The following is an 18,569-nucleotide window of genomic DNA, read 5'->3' as shown; positions in this document are numbered from 1 at the left end:
GTGGCACAGTGGCTGATTGGTCTGTTCTTCCCCAGCCTGCCATGAGCTATCAAGCTATCCCAATAGACAGTCCTCCTTCACAGTGGTGTATGGCCACTAGGCTCACAAGACCCTCGGAGTCCACAACTGTTGTTTGGTACAGAAAGCCCCTTGCTTCCTGGACTTCTAGGATAGCTTCAGCCAAATTCAAAACTTGGCTGGGGACCTTATCTGCATTGGGGGATGAGAGCACCATCTCCCTGGTACTCTCGGGTGCCAGTCCTACTTGCAGCTACACTCCAGATCGCTGTTCAAACCAAACAGCTGTTTGCCTCTACGAACACATCACTGGTTACAGATGGGACTCAGTTGTCATCTTACCGTGAACCAGACTCTAACCACAGGGACACATACCTGAAAGTCTCCGGTAAGGCTTGTTGCTGTTTTTGGTGCCATTTGGGTGCTTCTTGTCTATGGTGGCTGACAGAATCCCCTTGCCATTTAAGATCTTCTCTGGTGAAGGTGGCACTGACTTGGACATCAAGGTGGGCTTAATTAAAGGCGGGGTGGAGACGGCAGAGGAGGAGGAAGTGGCTGCAGTAGTGGTTGTAGAGTTCATTTTGACATTGGCACCATCTGCCTTCACTAGGTTAGGAATTTTCTCTAAACTGACTACGGGCACTGGAACGCTGAAAAATAAAGGAACACACATGCACCACCGCCTTCTTTGATAGATCTGGTCCACCGAGGAGCTACACCCCCGCTTATCGTTATCACAACACTTCCTTATCACTTATTTATGCTCCTGCTGTAAGCGAGCAGCGTGATTCCCCGTTTTGGTGGGAGGGAGATCTGTGCCGGGTAAAGGACCAACAGGGGGTGAGAGGCTGGCACGGTGCCCGGGGTGGATAAGAGCAGACTGATTGCCTCCCAGGCTGGCTGTCCCCATGAATCCTCTGATTCCGCCCCCCTCTCAGGCCCTCTATGTGGCTTCTCTCTGACACAGCACCTTGGGCAAAACAAGGCCACCACTGTGAAGCCCAGGAAGACAGGTTGTCTGTGCCCTGCAGACAGCCTGCCACTGTGGAATCAGGTCCCCCCCCCCATCCTCCTGCTCGTGAGAGTCTCCCCACCCCAGCCCCATCCGGGCCTGACATCTGCTTAGCTCCCAGAGTACTGACAGGCTCACACCACACAGTGCATGGCTGCAGTCCAGCGAGGGGCACACCATGCTGTCGGAGGGCTTCTGGATCGTGCTCGCATCCTGAGGATGGGCTCAAATCGAGTGAGCCGCCATGTACTATTATCCAATATTCCATTTTAGGCAGCTAGTTATGTAAATAGGCAATTCTCCAGACTGGCAGGTGAGAGGATGAATTTTAAGAAGGCGAGAGCACAAAGGTGTGCATTCACTCTTCAGAATCTGCCACCTTCGCCCCACTCCCCTGCTAGTTCCCAGTAACGGATGTGCATTTGATTTCTGCTACTCTTTAATGCGAGGAGGACCCTGTAAGGGGGGGGGTGCTGGGGGGAGGATGTGTCTCTGTGTCTTGAAAGATGAGATGAATAAGTTTTGCTTTGGTCTCTGCACCAGGTTTCCTTTTCTCCTGGCAGGAGGGTAGACTGCTAACATTTCGGTTCCCCAATCATCTTTGAGCTGAGAGTGGAGATGGCTTAGCTGTTTGAATGCCAAATGATGGAGTATATGGCTCTCGAATGCCTGCAGACAATGTAGGGCATGAAACAGAGGCTGTTTTTGGCAGGGAGGAATCCTATCTGTCCACATGGCTGGCTCTCGTTTCTCTAAGGCATGTTCACAGATCATTTCTTTGATCAAGTTGTTCACAAAATTATTTCAGCGACTCGTCATTCCCTTCTGATTTTGAAACGGGACCACAGACGGTAGTTGTAGGTCCTTGCCAGTGGGCACACGGCGGCAGAGCCAACTGGGGCTGAACATTTTAGACTTTCCCCTTGGGCCGTGTGTTTTCTTGGCCTGCAGAAAGGTGGCTTGGGATTTCAAGTCTGTGAGAAGGGAAGTGGGAACAGTGGCAAGGCCTCTTGACGGCTCTCCCTGTGATCAGAATGCTGGAGTGACAGAGACGGGGCTACGCTGTCTGTTAGGTGGGGAGTCTCTAAGTGCTTACTTGTTAACTGCTGACGAGCAGCCCCAGAAACTCTCTCGGGTGGGAGTGTGCTAAAAGGCCATATAGACACTCCTGGTGAAATCAGCAGTCAGGTCCACCAAGCTCTGGATGCATCTCTCAACACTTGCTTAGAAACTTAAGTCTCCAGATGCATATGCGGATAGTGTTTAGAAGTGTGGGGAAGGGGGTGTCTTCGAGAAGTAATTAGAATAAGATGAAGCCTCTCGCGTGTGGGTTCGTGTGTGTGTGTGTGTGTGTGTCTGTCTGTCTGTCTACAATGGGGCTGGTAGCTTTATAATAAAAGGAAGAGAGAGCTGATCTCTTAGTCTTTCCTGGTCCTTATCAGCTGATACCCTTTGCCACCACGCTGCCCTTACCAGACAACAGCCCTTTGTTATCAGAGCCCTGAGCCTTCTCATGGTGTGATGTAATTTCTGTCCATTATAAAAATCACCCAGTTTGTGGTATTTTTCACAGAAGCAGAAAACAGACTAAGAATATAAAAAGACACCATGATAACAGAAGATACAACACTATAGGAAAATTATGAAATATAATTCTTCTCGGCTCATCTCTTCAATTCAAAAAAGCACAGATCACAGGAATCCGGACATTTTTTTCCCCTTTGAAAAATTGTCTCAAGTAGTCCAGGCTGGCCTTGAACTCCTAATCATCCTGCCTCCACGTGCCAAGGGCTGGGATTACAGGCTTTTTACAAGCCTCCTGGTTTAGAAATGAGGCCCTGAAGGGGTTTCTTTACGCTCTTGTTTACGGCAGTATTCTCTGTGACAGCCAGAAGGTGGAAGCAAACGAAGTGGCTATTAATGCAACATATGGATGTCTAATCTTTAGCTTTCTGAAGGAAGGAAATTCTGACACATGGCTGGACCCTGAGGACAGTATGCTGAGTGAAACAAGCCAGCGGCAAAGGACAAGCAAGGGATCCCACTTACACAAGGCACCCACCGTGGCTATAGTCACATAGACAGAAAGCAGAACAGTGAGTGAGGGGGGTGGGGGAGGAGGAGGGGCTTAGGGGGAGAGGGGCACATGACCTCGGTCTAGAATCTCAGTTTTGCAAGATGAAAAGATGCTATATGTTGGGTGTGAAACAGTGTGATTATACTCCACACTACTGTACATTAAACATGGTTAAGGTGGTAACTTTTATTTTATACATTTTACCATCCTTTTTAAAAAGTACCAAGTAACAACTTCACAAGTCGCAAAACTCATGCAACCTAAGTTATACTTCAACAAGTCTGTGAGTATGCATGTCTGTATATATACATATATGTTATATATGCACATATATTACATACATATATATTGTATATACATTGTGTATATAGAGAGATAGAGATTACACATACACACATGCCATATTACTTCACGAAAGGAACATGAGGACTTCCAAATTGCAGATCTGGCTCTTATTTCAGAAGCATGCAGAGGACACAGAAGGCCTCCAGTCTCTGTTAGAAGTGCTCCTGGCTTCAGCAGAGTGACGCCTGGGATGAGATAATCTAGAGCAATTGCCTTGTGTACCCCATGCTCACAGTGCAGACTGCATGTCTCCTCTAGAGTCAAAGGCTGTTGTCAGATGTGTTCTGCGAGGCAGCCACATGCACACAGGTGTACTGAGCTGACACTGCAGCCAGCACGGCAGCTAACCCCATAACTCCACCCCAGCCTGGCTACTTCCTGGCCTCTTATTTGATCCCCTAATGTGGAGTTTTCTTGTACTGCCCATTATTTTCTGTATCACTAGTGCTTCTAGAACTTCAGCTGTACTCTGATACCAATACTCACGGGCAGGATCTAGAGATGGAATCCACCAGAAGAAACATGAAGAATGGGAAATGCTGCACAAAAGAACCCAGTGGAGAATTCTAAAGGAATTAGAATCGTGAATCATAGGGGAGCTGGCCACCAAGTAAATATCCTGGGTGTTAGGTGAGCAGGCCCCCTGTGTCAGCAGAAGGAAGAGGAGGGGATAAAATCTTTGCAATGGGAATTCCGAGAACTCACCAGCTAGAGGAAAGAATGTTGCGCATGGGAGCTGTCCCTGGTACTTTTCCCGGGCTGCTGGTCTCTCCAGTAAAAGCTATGGGCTTCTCTCAGGTGACCTGCCTTTGGGCCAAGCCTGAGAAGGGGAGTTGAGGGAAAGCAGAAAAGTAGGCAGTTCTATGGCAGTGGGATAGTGAGAAGGATCAGAAATGACCTTGAGAGGCGGGAGAGGGAGACTCACAAGTTTGACATCTCTACACTCACCACAGTACGAATTCTAGCCAGACTCCTTTCTCTGCTATTACTGGCCCAAGACCCTGCAGTGTTGGACAAAGGGCATACATGAGCACAAGATAGTGCTACACAGTGACAGACAACGGACCCTCAGCACTCCATCTTCTTTAGAGGAGGGAGACATGGCTCATGTTCAAAGCTCTTCCTCCTGCCCTCACGTGACACCGCCACCGGTGCAGGAGTGTGCTATTGCCACCAGCCACCAGCTCAGGACTGCCTTTGGCTGCTCTCCTGTCCAGTCCCCACACTCCCCCTTCCCCTTTCTAGATAGTAATGTGTCAGCCTCAGGCAGGCAACAAAGTGTGGCTCCTTCAGGTGGCGGTAAGCCCTGAAGTACATAGAGTTTAATTCCCCCCAGCCCCTGCAAAGAAGCCAAATATTCCCAACCTGTGATTTCACAGGGTGGCCAACTCTCCCACTGTCTCTGCGTGCCACCGCAGCAAGTGAAAATCTTACGGGTGGTGAGGAATTGGTAGGAACTGGCTAGGTGGCAGCACCCAGAACATAGACTGGCAAGGAACTCTCTCTCTCTCTCTCTCTCTCTCTCTCTCTCTCTCTCTCTCTCTCTCTCTCTCTCTTTCTCTCTCTCTCTCTCTCTGTGTGTGTGTGTGTGTGTGTGTGTGTGTGAAGGAGATAAACAAGCCTGGGAAGGGAGCCAAAAAGAAAAAAAACCCAAAGTCCTTCCCCTTCCATCTCGAGGGACGGATACTTTCATTGCATTTATAAACTCCCTACTATCCTCCTTTTGAGGTGTTTAAGAAGTAAAGAGGATTCCCCCCCCCCATGAAGCCCCTGCTGCTTTAAAAATGCCTGTTTTGTGGGCTTGGCACAAACTCTTTCAGGGAGCCCAGGGCTGTATTTCATTCCGGCTGTGTCGAAGATGTTGGGAGCCTTTATCACCTCGTTATGTCTGTGCCTCCTCTCGGGCCTGGGGAGGCATTGCAGTGTGGAAATGGGCCCTCCCTCAACCCCTGGTACCACAGGGAGGTGTCTACCTTCTGTTTCTCTTGTGCTGCTCTGGTTCCCCATGTCTTCTTCATTGTGTGCTTGGCCTGTCTGAATTGATCTTTCTAGACCAAGGCAGGTCTTCTGGCTTTAAGAAAAATGGTTCTCTTGGCATCAAGCAGATTCCCCTCCCTGCCCAGTGATGTCTGCAAAAGAGCAGAGGTGGAGAATCATGATGGTGTCATTGTGAGAGTCACTACCGGGCTGCAGGACCAGCTGCCCCCTGCCGGCCATGCTTTCATGCTGGTCATGACTTATTCTTCTATAGTCAACAGCTATGCCTGAAGAGAATGGTTCGGAAATTGTTGCCAGCCTTTCTCCACTTAACAAGTGGGGTAAAGACAGATTTGACAGACAGGAGTGTGAGGACATATGGTATTTGTGCTGTGGGTTATGTGTCTGATATGAATTCGAGGCTGTCTGATCTCTTCCACCGCTTCATTTGACAGAGATCCGCATGCTTGTATGAGAGGCCTGGCAGAGTCTGGAAAGTCTCTGGTTTATTAGCAGACCCCCTGATAGGCCACCTCACTCAGCCTCCTCCCTTCCAAGTGGTGGTAGCATTAAAACATCCCAATAAAAAGGAATTTAGATCTTTTAACATTATTCCTGGAGTCGGAATTCTACTTGGCACTTGGAGATATACTGAGGGGTTGGGGAAAGGCTGCCGCCAGGAAATTATTTCTAATTGGAATCCTTGAAGTTGAACAAATACTAGGGACAGTCTGGCAGGTTTAAGAATCAAGGGGTCACAAAAAATGGGTATAAAGAACAGCCACAGAATCCTGCCCTGCCACAACAGATATAGTGGGTACCGCATACACCCTGATGAATGGGTAGTCCCCCCTCTACCCTGCTTTTGAGGCATCTGGGAAAATGTTCAAGAAGCCAGCTTGTAAATACCTTTAGCAAACCATAGCAGAAGATTTCTAACCACAGGGCGTGTAGATAAGAACATCTCCTGGGCTGATCTAATACTATCTTAAGGCAGAAAAGGAAAACATCAACACTGTGCTCCACCACTCTCTGTGTGGTCTGGACCCTCTCCCACACAACACGCCCTCGGTAAACCGAGAAATGCGGGCACACCACACGGCTGCTGGGGGTGAGTGGTCCTGGCAGCAGAGTGGTTGGCGGTACGCAGAATGTGTGGGAAAGCTCATCAAAGGCCCACTGTTGGCCATGAAGGGGACAACATCGTCACTAGTAATCTTTACCATGGGCTGCAAAGCTTAGCCTCTTAACTCCATTGCAAAGTTATAAAGGAGGGCACATATGAGATTTCCTCTCTGAGACAAGTTAGGGGTGTGGTGTGTGGGTGAACACGGGAGCTTGGATAAGCTGACTTTGATGACTTGTAGAAAGGGGAGAGAGCCCAGTTGATAAAGTGCTTGCTGTGTAAGTCTGAGGGCCTACATTTGATATCTAGCAGGCACAGTGTAAGGTTGGGTGGAACATGCCTGTGATCCTATTGCAGGACAACTTGGAACAGGATCAGTGGAGCTCACTAGCCAACCAGCATAGCCTGCTTGGTGAGTCTCAGGCCAATAAGAGACCTTGTCTCAAGACGAAACGAAAGCATGTGGATGCTACCTGATAACCCCTGACATTGGCTTCCACAAGTACACGCACTCACGTGAACACACACACACGCTAAACATTCTCCAGACACACAAAATGATCAGAAGCAAATAACATAAAAGGTTCTGGCAAATTCACTGACTGTGGAGGTGTTCCGCCCCTGAATCCTGTGGTTGGATACTTTCTGGTGAGGGCATAAAGCATGTAGCTCCCCAGCTTTAGGGTCTCAGTGAGCTCCTACAGACTTCTGTCCTTGTGAGGGGTAACAAGACAAGGGCTTGGCTAGTGAGTAAGCCTGGGTTTTAGTTCTTCCCTCCTTCCTCAATGGGACAGACCTGACTAACATATCTCAGCCCCACAGGCCTGCCTAAGTTTCCTTATCAGTGAAAGGAAGACATGACATTTGAAACAATTGGATGAGGTAATGGCCCAGAGGGTCCCTTCGGTGCGAAACACAGCCTCAAGGTTGAAGTGAAACAGAAGAGAGAGAACCACGCCATGCCATTCACTCTCTCATGGGCCTTCCTGAGGTGTAAGCCGTGGTCACCGTCAGAAACCCTTTGTCCCTTCTGTCCTTATCGGTTGCAGTGGACAGAGTGGGAGGCAACAGACAGGTGGGAGCAGGTGGCTTCCAAACTCACGCAGAGAAGACCAATCCTGGGGCTACAGTGGAGAGACAAACATGGAAGAAGGGAACAAGCCATTCCATACTCAGAGACCCCCTGTCCAGGGCTCCGCATCCTATGTCTCAGTCCTTAGGCACTGCCAAGATTGGGTGAGTCACTACAGCTTGCATGTGGATGGGGCTTTCTGCCAGAGGAGTAAGCAGGAAGCCCCGCCTACTGACATCAGACAATTCCTGCACTTGAGCAGCACGGGGACTCTGAGGTTCCAGGGCACCTTGTCTTCTAGGGGAGGCTATCTGTATATCTCTAGGCTGTTCAGTGGGATGAAGGAGGCCCTGTTCTCCACAGTCTTCTCTTATTCTTCTAAAGGTGTGGAGCTTAGAAAGGGCTCTCCAGCCCCACCAGGGGACCAAGGGGTGCTAAGTATTCCTGGAGAGCCCGAGTACCCTCGGACTGTGGGAGACTCAGCACGCTAAAGAGTGGTCTGAATGCAGTAGGGCATCGGATGCTGCACAGGCTGCCCTTGGGAGCAGCTGTGGGCTGCGGTCTCAAGGTCTCAAGGACAGCTCCAGACCCTATCAAATGCTCCGTGCATTGTTCCCGGTAACTAAGAACCCGGGACACACAACTGAGACGGCTGGTCAACAAGATTCACATCATTTCAGAGACAGCATGAAGGCCACTGAGGGCGGGGCTAGGGACTTGGGGTTAAGTGGATTCTGGAAGAGTGAGTTAGTCCCTGGCAATGGCTTAGAGCTGGCTAGTCTCGGGAGCAGCAAGTGGGTGCACTTCCCTTTCTGGCCACCAGAGGTCACTGGCTCCCACTACTGGAGCTGTAAGATGTCCTTTCAGAGAGCCTGTTACGGGGTACCAGGGCCAGAGCATGAAAGTCTCCGAGCCCTAGTGCCAATTCCGACCCAGGAGAGAAATGGGGATTCCTTAAAGAACATCTTCCATGTTCCTGTCAGGGAGTGTTGAGAGGAGACACCAGAAATGGCCCTGGCATCCCATGCCCAGGCTCTCCCTTTAAGGAGAACCCTAAACACAGCAAGGTAATGGCCAGGGACTCTGTGACCAGCTGCTCCCATTTACTTCAGAGAAGAACAAACACATTTAGAAAAAACATTCTCATTCATTCCTTTTCATTCATATGCTCTCTGTCTCTGTAGGCAAACAATCGAAAGCCACTGACGAGTTCTGAGCAGCACAGTGAGCATGTGTGTGTGTGAGTGTGTGTGTGTGTTTGTGACTGTGTGTGTATGTCTGTGTCTGTGTGTCTGTGTGTATGCATGTGCATGTGTGTGAGTGTGTATGCAAGTGTGTGTGCATGTCTGAGTGTGTACACGAGTGTATATGAGTGTGTGTGTATCTGTGTGAGTGAGTGCAAGTGTATATGAGTGAGTGAGTGTGTGTGTGTGTGTGTGTGTAGGGAGAGCGTGTACTGGGAAGGCAAAGATTTCACAGCCTGCATGGACACCCCAATATGACTCCCTATGGCTTCTGGGAACCAACCCCTGATTCGTGCCAGCACTAGGCTAGAAGAGCTAAGCCCCAAGTCTCTCCCACAGGCATCTGGCTGGGTCCTCTCCATAAAGCACTGGGAAGACATCCAGGACACATGAACTCCCACATGTCCCCTCTCTCCCAGAAGACTCACCTCCCATTTCCAAGCATTTTGGGAGGGGCCGTCTGGAAAGAGGGAGCCCCTCCCCCACCGTGCGGTAGGGTGTGCACAGGGAGGCCAGGAGCCTGCTGCTTTTTCTTCTGCTTTGGCTCATTTTCCTTCTGGAACAGCAGGCTCATCTCCTGCATTTTTAATAGTGGAGCACATTTAGCATTCAACACACACGTGCAGGTTGATAAGGCCCAAGGAGAAGGCAACAAGCCATCCATGGGAGGAAAACCTCTTCCCATCTCTCCCCTGCCTCTTGCCCACATCAGCCAACATCATCTATCTATTCACCAGGGCTGGCTGTGGTGGGAAGGGACAGCAGGTGACAAAGTTATCCTGGCTGGCAGTCACTCTGCCAGAGCCTGGTCCCTGGCAGAGCAGAGGTTCATAATAAAGGATGAAATGGTCAATGTGGCTCAAAAGACCAAACAACCATTGTTTCTTCTCTCTCTCTCTTGCGATGGAGTCACCCCCCCCCCTCCCCCAGCATTCTGAGCGCTGGGATCATGGGTTCATGTGCTGGGTATATGGGCACATTCCCAGTTATCTTTTGCTCAGGGACTAAATCATTTGCCCATCTCCCTGTGTCATTGTGGCCTACAGGAACATCAGCCAAGGGCTCTGTCGCTTCTGCCTTCCTCAGGGGTGATCTCCAACAGGCAGGTAAACTGGAGGAGAGTGCTCAGAGAGCTGCAGGGGAAGGATTAAGGCAGTTCAAAGGAGACAGATTTAATGGCATGGGGACGCTGTCTTCCTCTTTCTCCCCCCTTTCCTCTCCCTCTTTCTTTCTTGTAATGCTGGTGAGCAAAGCCTCCTGCAATGTTGGACGAACACTTTCTTGCTGAGTTCCTCCCCTGACCTATCTCAGAGACAGAGTCTTGCTAAATTGTCCAATCTGGCTTTGAACTCACTCTGGAGCCCTGGCAGACTCTGAACTTTTAATCCTCCTGACACGGACCTCCAAGTAGCTGAGCTCACAGGCCTGTACTCCCAGACCTGGCTCCTCCTGCCCACGTCTTTCCCTCTTTTCATTGTGTGTGTGTGGGCACATGGATGGCACACGGTTTGTGTGGAGCTCCACAACACTGTGGAGCTACTTCTCAGGACAGAACTCGGGTCACCAAGCTTATGGCAAGCATTTCACCTGCTAGGGCATCTCACCAGCCTCCCCCTTTCTTCTTTTAAACATTTTCTATGTTTGTTGGACTATTTATTTTTGAGACAGGGTCTCGCTATTGCAGCCCTGGCTGGCCTGAAACTCACTGTACAGACACGGATAGCCTGTGCCCCCGAAGCACTGGGTCTAAACACATGAACGATCAAGTCCACCCCACCCTTTCTTTTTATTTAAAGTGTTTCCCACTCCCTGCTAAGCCATAGGAAGAGCAAAACCATACAACTGCAGACTGTTCAACTTGGTGTGAAAATACTCAGAGATACATCAGCCTGACAAGGAGGCACTGTTTATAGCCATGCATTCAAACCTGAGCTACTTGTGAAAGGCAATCCTGATACCTGCTGTCCAATTCCTTGTCAAGTCAGCCAACTCTATAGGCAGGCAATCTTGTGTGTTTCTGTGGCCTTATGGGTCAATTGAGAACTCATTTGGAAGGGGCCTCTGGCTGGACATTATCTATGGGTCTCCCTGCAGGTCCAGAATACCAGGCTGCTAACACAATTAAGGACCATGTGTCCCTTCCACTTCACAAGACCAGCAAATCCAAGACCCACAGGTCCCCACGTGGGGTCACTCAGAAACACGACAAGGTCTGAGCTCTCTGATAGCAGCCGCTGGTGACTACTTAGCTTGTGCAGTATGACGGCTGCTCTCTGGAGCTGGGAACGGAATTCTAAATATTTAAATTCACAACAGTTTTAAAACAAGAAACTGGATTCAATTACGACGGAGTTTAAGTGTGCTTGGGACCACTTGAGTTTGTGACTCTGCCAGAGTTCTCTGCTAGGACTAAACGTCATCTGGCAATGGGGTGCATATTCCTGCAAACTTAGATGTGCCACAAAGGTAAAAGATGCACAGGACTTCAACAACTGGGGGCGGGATGAGGTTGCTGTGAGGCCAGGAACGTGGACTAGCTCACTAACTGTATGTTGAAAAGATAATATTGTGGCTCTATCAGGTTAAAGAACATATACTGTAGAAAATTCATTTCATAGTTTTTTTTTTTCAAGGTGGCTGATACTTTAGAATGAAACACGGGGCACACACTGCATTTCCATTGGATACTGAGCCAATCCAAACACTTCTCAACAGAAGGTCGCTGCCTTCGGGAAATTGCACGGTCCCCTTCAATGGGCCCATCTGGTTCCGTGTGACATTCAGTTCGAGAAGTGTTAGTCACAGTGGCCTCTTGTTTGCACAACTGCCAACAGGCCACCATGCTGAGGGCACCACTGTAACCCCTGAGCAGGAAGAACGAGGGATGTGGAATGTATGGTGGTACACACAGAGAGAGCATCACGGGAGAGGGCGTGGCAGGCAGAGAGCATCATGGGAGAGGGCGTGGCAGGCAGAGAGCATCATGGGAGAGAGCATCGCAGGCAAAGACGATAAGCCACGGACTGAGAGCAGACAGCAGTGTGTTGGCTTGCTGGCCAGGAGGAAGTGGATGAGAAGGGACTAAGGACAAAGTGACCAGTGAATAGGTGATAAGAATGGCTATGACTTGGAAGAGGGAGACAGGCTGAGCAGGCCCTGCTTCGGAGGCTCCTCTTCCTGTCCCATTTCCAAGGGCCCTATCTTTGGCCTTCACTCTTTTCTCAACACATCCCTCTTTGGGCGGTCCTGCCTGTTCCCACAGTGTTGACATCCTGTCTATATGGAGGACTCTCACACTTCGGTTCCAGCCCTACCTCTCTCTTGACCCCAAGGTCTAAACATTCAGTGCCTGCCGCCTGCCTCTTTGCGGATATTTCTCAGACCCTTCCCAACACACAGATTCTGATGGGACTGACCCCCTCCTGCTTGAGGAAGTGGCAGAAACGGTGAGCCAGCCATCCGAGTCTGAAATACCACCATCATCCTAACTCCTTCCCCGTGGCTCAATGCCGTGTATACAGACCCTCAGCCGTGAGTCCTCTCCCATGGACGTAACCACCTCAATGGGCCACCACCTTGGGCTCAGGCTCCTACTGCACCTAACTTGGACTATTTGGAAATATCCTCACTCTTCTCAATGCTTCCAGAATGTTCCCCCAGCCTTCCTGGATACTGCTGCCTGCCAAGGAGACTTCAGAAATGAAAACTGCTCTTTTCTTTCTCTAAGTCATTTTTCTAGGGTCGTGATTTTGCTGCACTCAGTGGGACTTCATGCCTCCTTGGGTTCAGAGCCCACCTCTCCTCCTGTGCAAATGACCCTGCCCACTCTGAGCCCTTTCCCTATGACATCCTTCCCATTTGCTTAAAAAATATTTTCTTTCTGACAAAACAGACATAGCAAAAGATTACGTCTTGAGCTCTGTTTTCTCTGTCCAGCTCCTTGCTCCAGACGCCTCTGACTTAGGGTTTAATTTAGGATTTTTGACTTTATGAGGTGTACTCAGTGGCAGCTATATTTTCTTTGGCTTGGGGGATTCAGGGGACTGAACCCAGGCCCTCGTGCGTGGGGTGCTCATGCTCTCCCATCGAGCTGCACCGCAAGCCCAGAATTCAGCTTTGAACTTGGAGCTTTCCCCAGGCTAGCCATCTGTGTACAGTGTTCTTTTACGGTCCTGAGCCATGGCTTGGGCTGCAGAAAGCAGTCAGACCCACAGATGACCACATATAAAGCAGGCTTCCTTTCTCTCTAGAGACTTAGCCCAGTGGACGCTGATCTACAGGGTCTGAGGTGGTTGCTTTTCTTTTCACGTGTATGTATGCATGTGTGCATGATATGTGTTTGTGTATGTGCACATATGTGTGGGTACATTTAGGGGCTCGAGGTTCATGCTGGGTGTCTCCCTTGACTGCCTTCACCTTAGCCTTTGAGATGGACTTCTCGGTGAATCAGGGGCTCACTGATTCGGCTAGACTGGTTGGCCAGTGAGTTTTAGGAATCTGCCTATACATCCCTTCCCCCATCACTGGACACACACTGCTGGATTCAACTTTTATGTGAGTTCTGGAAATAGGACCTTTCACCAAAGGAGTCATTTCCCCTGGCCTGACCCCATTTCTTCTTTTTCTTTTTCTTTTTCTTTTTCTTCTTTTTCTTTTTCTTTTTCTTTTTCTTTTTCTTTTTCTTTTTCTTTTTCTTTTTCTTTTTCTTTTTCTTTTTCTTTTTCTTTTTCTTTTTCTTTTTCTTTTTCTTTCTTTTTCTTTTTCTTTTTCTTTTTCTTTTTCTTCTTCTTTCTTCTTCTTCTTCTTCTTCTTCTTCTTCTTCTTCTTCTTCTTCTTCTTCTTCTTCTTCTTCTTCTTCTTCTTCTTCTTCTTCTTCTTCTTCTTCTTCTTCTTCTTCTCCTTCTTCTTCTTTTTCTTTTTTGGTTTTAATGTGGACAGTGGGGATCTGAACTCAGGTCTCCATGGGCGTTTATTGAATTAGAGGCAAGAAAGGCAAGTTCAACGCGCTGCGGTGGGCCTTCGTTGTGTGACTCTGAGCCAGTTACTTAGCATGTCGGATCTCATTTTTAAGCCTGAATGGCTTGTGATTTTCAATCACAGGCCTCCCAAAATGCCAACGTCCTCATTGCCTACTACATGAAGAGTGTGCCTTACCACCAACGTGAGGACCCTCTGCAAGTTGGCCCCAAACTCCCTATTTCAATCCTGATGACCCATTAATAACTATTATTTTAGCTTCCCCTGCTCTCTTCCCCTGGTATTAGAGCATACCTCTATCTTTACTCAGCATTTAATGAAACCTACACTAACCATTACATGCCCTCTATAATAATCACCAAGCTTCATGCACGGGGCTCACTAATGTTATAGAGAGTGCTTTGTGCAAGTTTTTTTTTTTTTTTTTTTTTTTTTTTTATGTCTGCAGTCCACACAATGGACTGATAGTCGTCATCCCCTGGTGTATGACCTGTGCAACTATAAAGTCTAGCCTTGGAAATCCAAAGTTAAGCATGATAAGATAGGATAAGGCAGGCACAGGACAAGGGTATACAACCCAGGCAGATGTCTTTTTAAAACGGCCCACCAGATAAGGCTATAGTTCAGCCGCTTCACAGTTTATCATGGGGCAATACGATTGATTTTCAGTTTGCTATGTATGTAGAAAGTTCTGAAGGTCAACATGCATTTTTACAATTTGTTTGTAAATTTTATTTTACATGGGTGGGTGCTTGGCCTGCATGCACATCTGTGTACCACGTGTGTGCCTGGCACTCTAAGGAGCCACAAGAGAACATCAAAGTCCTGGAACTGCAGAGACTTGTTGGCTGCTATGTGGGTGTTGGGAATTGAACCTGGGTCCTCTGGGAAAGAAGCTAGTGTTTTTAACTGCTGAGCCAATTTCTCTAGTTCCCAACATGTATTTAATATACCTACTTAGGAGGTTGAGAGGTGGTCCAATGAGTAAACTGTCTGCCATGAGCTCACTCTAATAGGTAATGGGGCACTTGAGGTGACTGTGATTTAGAATTCAGGCTTAAAATGGGACAAGGGGTGCTAAGTGACTGTCTCAAGGACACACAGAAAGTCTGTGGCAGAGCCTGGCTTTGAATTCGATTTTCTTGCCTCAAGTTCAGAGCTGGCTCCTTTCCATACTATTTCCCGGAGCATTCATAACCCTTGGTCCACCTGCCCACCTGCTGGCGAGTGCATCTACTTTATTGCCACCACTGTGGTTGTCATCTTCTGTCCACATGAAAACCAGTTTCTTCCGCTTTTCAATGAGAACTAAAGACCAGAGAGGCTCTCAATGAACTCTTCAGGCCTTCAGTGGGTGCTAGACCGGCGCTGCTGTGGCATCCCTCCTCGCAGACTAAAGAAGCTGGTGGGCTTGCAGCTTGTCCCGTGTGCAGGACGGCCACGTGCAGTTTGCAGACCACACAGCTCGTGTCACGTGAGCTAGTGCAACAACTGTGGTACACTCACGCTGTCAATTCGGCTCCTCCCAGTAACACATCTGGCCGGTTGCTTCAACAGCACTTTACACCACTCGCTGAAGGCGCCTTGCTCATGACGGGTCTTAGCGGGCGGAGAGGGTTGAAGGTGCCTTGCCCATGACAGGTCTTAGCGGGCGGGGAGGGTTGAAGGCGCCTTGCCCATGACGGGTCTTAGCGTGCGGAGAGGGTTGACTCTGCTGAGTGAGGAAATTGACCTAATGCAGCAGTTCCCCTGACAGGGGCCTCGTGGCCAAGAGGACGGAGTGCTATGAGACCATGTGACCCCTCAGCCACCCTTTCATGAGACGAGCTCACTTGGTAATTTCCTCATTCGGGGGTCTTCGCCTTCCTTACGTTTGTCCACAAGTCATTCCCAGACTCTTCTTTACTGCTTCTCCACTCACTCTGGGTAAATGCTTCTACAATGGAGCAGCACCCCTCAGCCTGAGTACGTTATTTCACCATTTTCCATGCCCATGGGTCCCCCTGAACCCACGGCTTTTTATTTTTCACACGGGGTCTCACTTCACAGTCTAGCCCTTAAACCCCAATGATTCCTTCCTCTAGCCTCAGCCTCCTAAATGCTGGGACCATACATCTATGCTACCATGCCTATCTCTGAAGAGCCACTTCTCTAGGATGGATGTCCCAGCTGGGTGAATTCCTCACTCTTTGTCCCAGGCCATGAGGGTTCGACAGAGATGGAAGTGTATTGGTAACCGAAACTATCCTTAAACATGTATTGTGCACATATTCTGAGCTGTGTATTGAACTTGCTGCCATAGTAAGGAGCTACTGGATCCTCACAGAATCCCATGGAACAGAGCTATGACTATACCCATTTTACAGTACAGCAAACCGAGGCACAGCAAGATCAAAAGACTTGCCCAAGGTCGCCCAGCAAAGAGACCCGTTCACAGGGATTACCTCCTCAGCAGTCAAGCCCTTGGTTCTCTGTAGGCATTGAGAGGAGGGCTTGGGGGTTCCACACTGCTACAAGCTGATCAGAGGTCACCAACTGTATTCCTCTGACCAGGGCTCTCCTAGGCAACTGTACTGTCACACAGGATAGATCTACGCTCCAGCGGCCCACAGAGAACGCAGCTAGTGTGTGAAGCAGAGCTGTTTGCAGCCAAGTCCCTGTTCCAACCTCTCCCACTATCACCTGAGGCTCTTTCATTGATCTGGCATAATTAGCTCTCTCTCTTTATAAGTCATCTTAATTTCCAGCGCACAGTGCCTGCCCCATTGATGGGTGATTGTATTCCACAGCCTTCCTGGGTAGGACGTTAAGTGCAATTAACTACCATTAATTAATGAACACCATTTCTCTTTAAACATATAAATTAGACACACTCCTCAGTTGTCCCTTCTCTGTCTTCAGGAGGCCTGGAAGATGAAGCTGTGACAAGCTCGTCCCAAGTCCCTCCTATTCTCAGTATGGTTTCTTATTTTTCCGGCCCATAGGGGACTTTCTTGTGTCTTTTTGGTGAGGACTCCCCATCAGAGGGGTGACTTGCCCTTTCTCTCTGCCCTACAGTTAGTTATAAGATACCCAATGTCCTGGGGGGGGGGGGAACAGAAGCCCTGTGAGGGAGGGAGACTGATTCCAGGGCTGGGACAGCATCATGGCTTCCTCCTGTCTCTTCTCCCTCCGTGGACTGGCAGTCTGTGCCTTGATTGCTTACACCCATGTTTCTCTTCACTGGGGCAGAAAATTGAGAGGCAAACACATAACCAAGGAGTCCTTCCCTGTTTTCTTTTCCTTAGGCACACACAGCTTGGTTCTCAAATGTACACCCATTCTTTGTCGAGACATCACAGCTCTTTTAAGGCCCCGTGTTCCCTCTAGTTCCTAGAGACTAGTAGCTGGCTTCCTCGTGCCATCATTCTGGGCTCCTGCCTCAGTACCCCCAGATTTCTGAACATGACACCCAGAGTCAAAGCTGGAGTGGGGAGGGCAGAGAGAGTCTCGGCTCCCCAGCCCCTGGACTCACCATGGTTTATCCCTTGGTCCCTTTGCAGAGAAGACTGTGTGCTGTGTGCTGCTGGAGGTAAGGAGATTGTCTTTGGGCGTTTTAAATGGCTTTGAGGTGCTGCTGACAGCGCTATGGCCGCTGAGACAGGCTTTCGTCTTTGCCTGTACTAGCGATGTCCGGGAATTGGAGGCTGGAGACGCTGGAGAGGGAGAAGGCCTGCACATTGAACTGTGTCTTCTCTCTACAGGGGAGAAAGAACAGAATTCAGCCCAGCATCCATGGCCAGTGGGTCCCACGCTCACACACACTCTTGAGTACCACAGGTACAAAGCAGGACTCTGCTGGCATGGTCAGCACCTCCACAGCCTCTGACGTTTGCTCTGATGTTGGCCGTCAGTGCCAACTTACAGTGACTGCAGTGGGGACTTCTGTATCAAATGGCATGCTAAGCTAACCCCGGGATTCTCGAGGGAGGCATTTCTATCCTTCTGCAAAACCACTTTCGATGGGAGTAGCAGGTGTCACCTGACACAGTGGATCAACCACAAAACCAACGAAATCCCCAGATGGCAACTCGGGTCTCCTGGGGGCAGTGGGCAGGGCAGAACTCCTAGCATGAATTCTCCAGCACAGGAGCAACATGGAAGGCGGTGGTGAACGTGGTGGGAGGATCTTTGAGAGCCTTGGCATGGAACAGTCTGCTGAGGTATCCCAGGTGTGACCTCTTTAAGCTCACAAAAGTCCAAAAACGCAATGTATACCAGGATGTAACTGCCTGAAGCAGAACCAGAGATGGGGTGCATGGATTAGGGAGGGGTAGGCACAGCTTCCTGTGCCTCTCTATATAAGAAGCACTAGCGGTCTGAGCCTAGACACCTCATTCATTCACACCCTGCCAGCGCTCATCTTCTTGGGCCAACAGAAAGAAAGCAGACACGACCAGGACAGTAGATGCAAGAAGCTAGATTCTGATACACACCCTGATGGTGGTCATTAACAGTTTGAGAGTAACTAACTGGTTTGATAAAAGTTAAGGATTCTGGAAGCCTGAAAGCTACACACTTTTGTCGAGACATTACAGCGCTTTTAAGGCCCCGTGCTCCCTCCAGTTCCTAGAGAACCAGCTTGATCAAACTCTTACAGGATGCTCCTGAAATCCTAAATCCCCTTTGGTTCTCCAGTGCCTACAAATAATTAGCTGATTACTATTTCTGACGACATGAAT

At 49.2% G+C, this 18,569-nt stretch overlaps 1 protein-coding gene across 13 annotated transcripts in view; it reads right to left on the bottom strand.

Moving 5' to 3' along the window:
* The window catches only part of Atxn7l1 (ataxin 7 like 1), a 222,214-nt gene that overhangs the window by 33,625 nt on the left and 170,020 nt on the right, over positions 1 to 18,569 (bottom strand). For all 13 annotated transcript variants that reach the window (XM_085830291.1, XM_021178814.3, XM_029484852.2 and 10 more), the window contains 2 exons: positions 17,363 to 17,585; positions 394 to 668 (listed from right to left, as the gene is read on the bottom strand). In XM_085830291.1, coding sequence (XP_085686417.1) covers positions 394 to 668; positions 17,363 to 17,585 — 498 coding nt within the window. The remainder of the gene's footprint in view (positions 1 to 393; positions 669 to 17,362; positions 17,586 to 18,569) is intronic.

The sequence above is a fragment of the Mus caroli genome, unplaced genomic scaffold, assembly GCF_978045245.1.
Source record: "Mus caroli unplaced genomic scaffold, Mus_caroli_1 scaffold_14, whole genome shotgun sequence".
Lineage (NCBI taxonomy): Eukaryota > Metazoa > Chordata > Mammalia > Rodentia > Muridae > Mus > Mus caroli.
Note: the sequence above shows the minus strand (reverse complement) of the source record. Positions and strands in the feature narration are given on the sequence as shown.